Source organism: Engraulis encrasicolus, chromosome 7 (assembly GCF_034702125.1).
Source record: "Engraulis encrasicolus isolate BLACKSEA-1 chromosome 7, IST_EnEncr_1.0, whole genome shotgun sequence".
Lineage (NCBI taxonomy): Eukaryota > Metazoa > Chordata > Actinopteri > Clupeiformes > Engraulidae > Engraulis > Engraulis encrasicolus.
The window spans coordinates 2,183,788-2,193,533 of NC_085863.1; the positions used below are offsets into that span (position 1 = coordinate 2,183,788).

Genomic DNA, 9,746 nt, shown 5'->3' on the forward strand with positions numbered 1-9,746 from the left:
CTGCCACTACTGTGTTGACGTCACCATATGTTTCGATTTGGTCACAGTTCGCGAGTTAAACATTCCGCTTCAACAGGCGTTCCAATCTCCCACCCTTGAGGAATGCACCAATGTTCTTAAGATGTTAAACCTGCAGCCCCACCTTTAAGTACCCTCCGTCACCCACGATCTCTGTGGCTCAACTCCTGGAATTCAGACTGCTTCCGTTCTCTCGCACCTTCTCTCCCACTCTCCTTTTCTCTCCACCCCACCCAGTTGTGACTACCATTCCTCCAGATTAGACGCCAATTGTGACTACCATTCCTCCTGATAAGACGCCGGTTGTGACTTCCATTGGCCTCGAATCAGGAGGAATGGTAGCCACTGCAGCCCTCTAACCAGTGACTTCTCCGTAAACACGATATTATGTGGAGGGGCAAGACACTGGCAGCCAACCACGTGCGCTATTTTTCTGACTGCCAGCAGTTTGCAACAATTAGTTTCGCGCTGTGAGGTTATAAACAAACTTTAGAACCCATGCATTTCCACTTTGACGGGAGGCATTTCTCAAAGCCTATTGTGCACACTTCCAAGTGCATCAGCCTAATTATTCACACCCAGTGATTGGATACTCTTTGGAGAACTCTATGGAGTATCTGGGTGTGACTATAATGAGTGTCCAATCACTGTTGTATTGGATATAATGCTGTTGTCACCCTAGGCAGGGGGTGTTCTGATCCATCGGCAGGTTCTGCCCCCTTCTCATTGGAATTATTTGAGGCAGATGGGGGCCTGCCCGCTTAAGACTTCCTTTGTAAAGTTGTAATTTCCACAATCAACTTCCCAACCAGTCTTGTCAACATTAATCATATGTTTTTAAAAAAAAATATGACTCACACTGTATGCCATTTTAATGTGTGTGTGTGTGTGTGTGTGTGTGTGTGTGTGTGTGTGTGTGTGTGTGTGTGTGTGGAAGGGGGGTGGTGGTGGGAGGGGGGTTGTATGACCCATGGCCTATGAATGTGCTTACTTGTTTATATCTTGTTTATGTATTTTATAGGGCTGGGCAACGTTAACGCATTAACGGTGCGTTAACTATTGAGGTCAGTATCGCCCGACAATGTTGTTAACGCTTAAAGGGACACTGTGTGAGATTTTTAGTTGTTTATTTCCAGAATTCATGTTGCCCATTCACTAATGTTACCTTTTTCATGAATACTTACCACCAGCATCAAATTCTAAGTATTCATTATGACCGGAAAAATTGCACTTTTCATACATGAAAAGGAGGATCTTCTCCATAGTCCGCCATTTTGAATTTCCAAAAATAGCCATTTTTAGCTGCAAAAATTACTCTACTTGGACCATACTAGAAAATATTTGTTTATTACTTAGTAAACTTTCATGTAAAGATCAAATTTGGCAATAGGCAGCCCAGTTTCAATGAGCAGCATAGTTGCAGTACCTTTTTTGACCATTTCCTGCACAGTGTCTCTTTAACGCATTGGTTTGTTTTTTTTTTTTTTTAGCCTTTTATGACCGTTATGACGTCGCGTCTTTCGTTGACTTTTATTTTGAAAGCCTCAGCGTTCTTAAAGCCCTGCCCCTCGCACGCAGGACGCAGGAGTTGGAGACCACCAGTGAGAGCTGACATCAGGGTCTAGAAAGTAGGCAAAACTTCTGAAGGGACATTTTCGGTACAAAGTTCTACAGCCCTCATTGCATAGCTCTCGAACAGCATTGGCAACTCGCAAGGTTATGAAAAAAAATGTATCAGCTGTCAATAAGGACACGCTGACTGACAGTGTGCATAGCTGAAAACTAAATCCTTGCTCAAAAAGCCGACCGCGAGGCAACGTTTTGGTTTCTACCTACATCTGGCGTTGCGCATGCATGGTAGGCTAGCAGAAGTAGAGTAGAGTAGAGTAGAGTAGAATAGAGTAACTTTATTGATCCCCAGGGGGAAATTCAGGTATCCAGTAGCTTACATAATTACACAAATACACAAAAGCCCACATGGACATTTCAAGACACAAATAACACAGGAATAGTCATCAGGGCGGGGAAAATAAGATGAACTAGTAGAGATAATAAATGTAGAAAAAGGTAATTGTGCAAAAAGTCATTCTGTGAGTTGGGATAGACCAATGCAGAAAAACATACTCTGTCAGTTAAGGTAGACAATCTTAGCATGACCTGGAACAAGTGTTGATGGATACATCTATGCTATAGTATAGTATGTAGAAGTAGGCAGTGTACAGAGTATGATAGGGGTTGAAAATTCTCACCATGTCACAGTAAAGTACAGGTAAGTGTATTAGGCAAACACACACACACACACACACACACACACACACACACACACACACACACACACACACACACACACACACACACACACACACACACACACACACACAAAGAGGTTCCCCAGTAACTGGGCCAGCTCCGACAGATCACAGTCTTTGCTTGTGGTAAGCAGGAGAAACAAGTATGTCCAGTGGTCAAGGGTCAAAAGTTCCTTAGTGCAGTTATTGGACAGCACACACACACACACACACACCAAGAGGTTTCCCGAGCTGGGCCAGCTCTGGCATCTCAGGCAGTCCAGTCCCCTATGATGATGTTCTTCTTAGTGTCCTTCTGTGTGTTGTTAAACAGCTGAATTGCCCATGGGACAAAGGACTTCCTTAGTCTGTCAGTCCTGCAGGTGAAAGCATGGAAGTTGCACAGTTGAAAAATCAGTGGTAAAAAAATGCATCTTTAGCCGAAGTCTAATTGTGTTTAACTTCAGCGCCTCACAAAGTTACATTCAGCATTCATATCGGCACCAACATAGTATGATTTCGCCGTGCCAAAAAGTTCACCCGACATCAGCAACCTCACGTTGTCAGCGTTTCTGTTATTGTTTTGTGATGCCAACGTTATTGATTTGAAAGTTGTAGCCTAGTTACTGCCAACAGTCAGTCGATTAGCTTCTAGTCGCTGAAACACCAAAATAATAGCGACAGATGAGGACAGAGAGGGAAGGAGGGGCATTTCAGACACACGCCTGCTTGCCTAATTCATTTCAAGTGACAAGTTTTGTTTCTTGTAGGCCCATGTAGACTATTCTAATTTGAGTTTCTAATATTTCAGCTTCAGTTCAATCTAAATAGCCTGCCCTATAGTTTAATAATTGTATGCAATAATGGTGATACTCTAATCTTAAATAGCCTAGTAGGCCTAATTGTATGCAAAAAAAACCCTCTCCTCTACAATAATTTGTTTCATTAGTTATGGGCATGCTTTATAACTTAGTGTGATTTGTAGGCCTAGATTGGCAAAAGGCCCATTTCTATTTTGAAAGATAGATATATAGTATAGATATAATAGGCCTATTACACAGGCTACAGTAGCCTACATATGCAAATTATGATTATGATTGGTCTACTTCATCTTTGAAAATGTCAATGTAGATAGTCTGTTAAAAAAAACCCAGCAAAGATTCCATTTCTTTCTGTGGTCGTCTGTGATATATGATGATTACGGTATAATAAGTGATTTGGTGAGCTGACATTTTGAAATATATTGGAGCTTTTGAAGCGGCTTTTGAATTCATATTTGGGTTCCGCGCGCTATGCGATTAATCATAATCACAGAAAGTCATTGAGTTAATGCGATTAAAGATTTTCAAGTTTGCCCACCCCTAGTATTTTAACATTTGTTTTACCTGTCCAGGGACTGCATATGGAAATTAGCTATATAGATATAATCTGGCACAAGCCATCTTTTTTGCTTCTGTAATCAATGTGCATTGTGCATGGTCCCTGTTCAACTAAACTAAATAAACTGAACTAAACTAACAATGAAGAAAGATACCGTAGGTGTCCTAAGCAACACAGGCACCTCAGTGACATCACCACCTTCATATAAACAATGGAAGCCATTATCAGTCCCACCAGGAAATCGCGGGCATTTTCTCAAAAAATCGCGGTCGGAATTGCCAGATGGTGCACGAGGATTTCCAGAAAATCGCGATAAAAGTTGCGGAGCTTCTTACTGTGTTTTTGCGATTTTGTTGCGGCATGAAGTGAAAGGTGTTTGTATGTTTCCCCACGCTTGAAAGTAAAGGACACTGCCACATTCCAGTCCTCTGGTGTTTTTATATTATTTCCATTTTTATATTATAATTTTGGTTCTTAGGCAAAGCAGGGAAGCTGCCAGGGCGAGTTTTTAGCCAGAATGTCGTCGTGAAAAGTTCCATCTCTTTCATGCTGCCATTACGACACCCTTCATTACAATGCTGTTTATGGCCGTTTGACTCTGTTTTAAATGTCATCACCGTTTCAAATTGTAAGCATACAAACTTCGTATCATGTCGATATCCATTCCTGACTTAAAAAAGTGGATACATAATTAACTATAAGTAGGCGGGCGGAATTGGGCATGTCCACCCAGTTGAAGAGGCTGCGCGACAGGAACTCTTGTGACTGAAATCCTGGTTAATGTGAGTCGTCTGCTACACATAGCCTGCCTGTGTCGGCGTTTAATTTTCAAGCTTGTCAAAAGCAACACAAATAAAAGCAGAGAGAGGGGTCGCTTTCGAAAGAAGGCATAGCCTAGGTTTTTTTTTTTGTTCTCCCGCGCCGTCAGCCGGCTTTAAATTAACGGCTGATGATCATCATTCAATGTAACGAGGATGGAGTTCACAGATTTCCTTTTGTGAAGGGTGCTTGCTGAATAATGCTCAGAAATTATATTAATGTCGGTGCTCTTGTGAATATAAAAGACGACGACATTGTTATCTATAAAACACCACGTCGCCTGCAGAACGGAGGTCTCAGCTGTCAATCAATACCGTCAATCGCGCAAGGAAGAGAGAAGGAGAGGGAGAGACAGAAAGTAGTTTTCCAACTTACTCCCACAGCTTTCCAACGTGTCTGCTCTGGATTTATTCATGTTCAGTGTTCCTTGTCCGTTTGACCGCGCCAGGTTAAACGAAAGTGATTTCACGACACGGTCACCACGGTCACCAAGTGCTCGTATCCAGCCATAGCCCAATTTGCGCGAAAGAGATTACTATATCGGCCAGGCACGCACGCAGCATTCACAATGAAGGATGGAAATTACTGCTTTGTTGTGGACAAGGCATTTGCGCATCTCAATTCGGAGGGAAAATGTTGCCTTCTGTATGCGCACAAGTCAAACACCAAAGTGGTCCAGCAGGTGGACCGCTTTAGAAAAAAGAAAACACATCTTGTTGTAGGAGCCCTATACTTGGCGTAATGTAGATGACTGTCATGAAGTGTTAATTATATGTAGGCCTAGCACATTTTAAAAATGTAGGCCTATTGGTTATGCCAGACTAGTCATACATTTTCCCTCCTGTGACCATGCGAGCAGACGCGCAATGAGAACATGGCGTTTCCTACATTCATATTTATTAGTTTTTTCCCCCTCACCGACAACTTTGTACATGCATAGTAAAGTGCTGGGACTGATTGCTAGGTTACTTTTTTATTGTATTTTTTATTGTATTATCCTTTTTGAAAGGAAGTTTGTCGACGTCAGTGAAGTCAGCGCAACATGGATTGGTTCAAAGTGTTCAAAGTTGCGGGAAATCGCGGTGATTGGTTAAAGTTGCGCTCTCGCGCAGAATTCGCGGGAATTCATTGAAGTTGCGAAAAACGACGCGATCGCAACATCGCGATTTCCTGGGGGGACTGCTTTATACTCTAATGTGGCATGATCATGTAAAGGTGTGTTATCCCAAGCCATTTCAACATGCATAAACATTACCCACTTCACATTACCAATAGTGGCTCTTCTACGCTCACCCTTGATGTGTGTGCTGTTGCGGCATTAGAGGACATGCTTTGGCTCTCTGTATGTCTAAAGGTATACTGTAATTTTCTACATACTTAATACATGGAGAAAATACTTAACAGAAACATTCATTGTGCCATGAAAAGAAACTTTATTTAAAAAAAGTCAAAAACACAAGTAATACATTTCTGAAGGATGTTCTGATGGGAGATGAGGACACCTTTCAGTGCAAAGCCTGGTCCACACATAGCACACTACTGAGGACCTTCTCCAGCATGGATTCTCTGGTGCCTGTTGAGATCATGTTTCCGTCCAAATCCTTTTCCACATGTAGCACACTGGTAAGGCCTTTCTCCAGTATGGATTCTCTGATGGGTGATAAGGTCACATTTCTGTTTAAATCCTTTTCCACATGTAGCACACTGGTAAGGCCTTTCTCCAGTGTGGGTTTTCTGGTGATAAGCCAAAGAGAAGAGTTGTGAAAAGGCTGCTCCGCATGTTGAACATTGATATGGTTTATCTCCAGTATGGGTTCTCTGATGGATGGTGAGGTCACGTATAGTTGTAAAGCCTTTCCCACATGTAGCACACTGGTATGGCCGTTCTCCAGTATGGATCCTCTGATGCCTGATGAGGCTGCCTTTCTCTGTGAAGCCTTTTCCACATGTAGTACACTGGTAAGGCCTTTCTCCAGTATGGGTTCTCTGATGGGTGATGAGGTCACTTTTCTGTTTAAAACCTTTTCCACATGTAGTACACTGGTAAGGCCTTTCTCCAGTATGGATCCTCTGATGGGAAATGAGATTACAGCTTTTTATGAAGCTTTTCCCACACATATCACACTGGTAAGGCCTTTCTCCAGTATGGATCCTCTGATGGGAAATGAGGCTGCCTTTCTCTGTAAAGCCTTTTCCACACAAAACACACTGGTAAGGCCTTTCTCCAGTATGGGTTCTCTGATGCTTGTTGAGATGACCCTTATGTTTAAATCCTTTCCCACATGTGGCACATTTGAATGGGGTTCCTGGTGCATGGGTTCTCTGGTGCTGTTCTGCTTTAAAACTCTTTTCAGATGTGGCACACTGTTGATGGTCTGTGCTAGTAGAAGCTGTCTGGTGTTCATCTGATTATATAAGAGGAAGACATACAAACAAAAGAGATTTAATTCCATAAACGAATTACAGACAATATCATACATTTCATATAGTATACTGAACATATTCCTCAGGGGTCATAGCCTATGTACTGTTACGTTAATCTTCATAAAAATAAATTAATGAGGCGCACACAATGCTTTTGTAGTGTGATATGTATTAAAGGCAAAAGGTGATATTTAAAATATTATATGACACACGCCTTGTGCATATTCTTTTAGTGGATCTAACTTTTGTTAGTGAGAATATACACACCAAGCAATACACTGTTCAAAAGTGACACTCACACCAGAGCAGACACACACACACACACCAAAGCAGACACACACACACACCAAAGCAGACACACACACACACACGCACACACCAAATCACACACACACACAAACACACCAGAGCAGAGGCACACACATACCAACCTTATTGCTTTCCAATTATACAGCGTGCCGTTTAAAGAATGTTAAAACAATTTATTTATTTTTGGGGGGGGATTTATTTGTAATAGGACCTTACCTATTAGGGCCATGTCTCCATTGCATTCCATTAGAGAAGACTCTGTTTCTCTTTTCACGGCCATGGCTTCTTCTTTCATGTACGATGTGCCAGTTTCATTCTCTTCCTCCTTTGTTCTGTACAAATACTCTGGAAGAAAATCATAAATATCTTCTTCTTCTTCTTTAATCACCTTCACAGGTATTGCCTGTTGTGATGGAGTTGATGGCTGAGTTGTAGAAGTTCTCTCATCACCACAACATTTCGTGACATGAGACTTCTCCCCTCCTTCAAGTTCATGGGATAAACATGGTTCTTCTTTGCAGATTGGTGTAGTGCCTCTACAAGTGCCACTATATTTGGTGTCTGCAGACAAATGCCCTGGTAAAAAGGCATAGATGTCCTCTTCCTTCATGGCAGGAAAGGGATCAGTTGTAGTTGTAGCCAGGAGAACTACTGTTTGCAGCTTCAGGACAATTCCTCTTTTTACCCGAGTCTTCAGCAGTTCTGACCTGATGGTAACGATTCTTCTTTTCAGCCAAGTCTTCAGCAGTTCTGACCTGATGGTAACGATTCTTCTTTTCAGCCAAGTCTTCAGCAGTTCTGACCTGATGGTTCTGTCCTGATGGTAATGATTCCTCTGTTTAGCCAAGTCTCCTGCAGTTGTAACCTGATGGTAACGATTCTTCTTTTCAGCCAAGTCTCCTGCAGTTCTGACCTGATGGTAATGATTCCTCTGTTCAGCCAAGTCTCCTGCAGTTGTAACCTGATGGTAGGGAGCCAGGAGCTTTATCCCCGGGCCACTAGTAGAGGTGGAACTGTAGACCACGCCCCTCATTAGATGACAAAAGGTATGCCCATCAAAGTTTAAATGGAAGAGCTGTAGACCACTCCCGTCGTTAGGTGACTAACGGGTCTCACCCATTAAGGTGCAAATGGGAGTCGTTGAGGTTTCAGGATCCAGAGAGTGATAACAGTTCTCATTTACACTCCACCAAGGGGTACATTCATCCATTTGACTGCAGGGGCTTTTGGCCCTGATTAATTGGCCAGAGATTTAAAATGCTGGGACTACATTGGGGGAAGACACATAGTGCTTTAAAATATTTGACTTAAACACTCCGCTTCAAAAGGCGTTCCAATGCATTTCAGCAAGTCATAAACATCCCATCTCCCACCCTTGAGGAATGCACCAATGTTCTTAAGATGGTTAACCTGCAACCCCACCTTTAAGTACCCTCTGTCACCCACGATCTCTGTTGCACATAGGGTGACCAGCTGTCCGGACTTCGGCCGGAAAACCCCACCCCTTAACTTTCTAACCTAGTGTCCTCGCGCCGTACCCATTGCTTCGACTTGCCGTCTCCCCGCCTCCGTGGAGAAGACCGTGAAGTCGTTATTCTAAACTGTAGGTAGAAATCAGGGAACAGTACTGCCATCTTACCTCACACTAACTCAGCTGCCAACAACAGTTTTACTTGTAAAACGAGATTATTTTTTTTTTTCACACTTCATTACCTCATTTTGATAAAGGAGTCATCAGTAGGCTACTACTAACTCAATGTTGTATCAGAGACGGCAGGTTACGATAGACAAATACTTCCGTTGTTGTCTGTATTATTTCATAAATATTTTTTTCATGTCTTTTGGGTAGTCATGCATGCGTAGACCTATAATAGCCAACAATTCATTTGATTTACTTTATTCAAAGTTGGTTATGTGTGTGTTTATCAGCGTTGTTTTAAAATGAGAGGCAAACCGCTTCTGTCAACCTTTTTTCATGCAGACGCCAGATAACCACAACAACACGAGCTCAAAATACAGACAGAGCGCCCGTGCAGAACGCTTTCTTTGCCCTGTTTGTAAAGTTGAGAGCCCTCATTGTAAAGGCATTTAGCGGACAAACTTAGTTGCACTATGCGTTGCCACCAGTGCAGGAAAAAAATAGGAAACAGACAGTAGACAATAATATAGATAGGCCTACCTTATTTAACTTTCATACAGTTAGAACTTCATGGGGCTATGGACCGCAATTAACACTAAATGTATGGAGATTTCCCCGACATAAGGCGACAGCAATACATTAATTCGCTTGCGAAGTCTGGAGTTAAATCTGGAGTAACATGGCGGCCGCAGATATCGGAAACGCGACCGACTGGCAAGGTCTCACCCATTAAGGTGCAAATGGGAGTCGTTGAGGTTTCAGGATCCAGAGAGTGATAACAGTTCTCATTTACACTCCACCAAGGGGTACATTCATCCATTTGACTGCAGGGGCTTTTGGCCCTGATTAATTGGCCAGAGATTTAAAAT

The 9,746-nt window shown here is 42.5% G+C and overlaps 1 protein-coding gene across 1 annotated transcript; it reads right to left on the reverse strand.

Annotated features, from left to right (window-relative positions):
* Window positions 1-5,914: 5,914 nt before the first annotated feature.
* Window positions 5,915-7,787, reverse strand: LOC134452339 (zinc finger protein 239-like). The gene is made up of 2 exons (XM_063202690.1): window positions 7,455-7,787; window positions 5,915-6,910 (listed from the first exon to the last, which is right to left on the reverse strand). Exons 1-2 carry the CDS (start codon window positions 7,531-7,533, stop codon window positions 6,042-6,044), a joined length of 948 nt encoding a protein of 315 aa, XP_063058760.1. The 5' UTR covers window positions 7,534-7,787; the 3' UTR covers window positions 5,915-6,041.
* Window positions 7,788-9,746: the final 1,959 nt, after the last annotated feature.

What these genes read in the sequence shown, in the direction of transcription:
- LOC134452339 (XM_063202690.1), bottom strand. Translation starts at nt 7,533, where the DNA reads ATGAAAGAAGAAGCCATGGCCGTGAAAAGAGAAACAGAGTCTTCTCTA. An exon ending in TGGAGACATGGCCCTAATAG is followed by an intron (nt 6,911 to 7,454) that starts GTAAGGTCCTAT and finishes TTATATAATCAG; the next exon opens with ATGAACACCAGACAGCTTCT.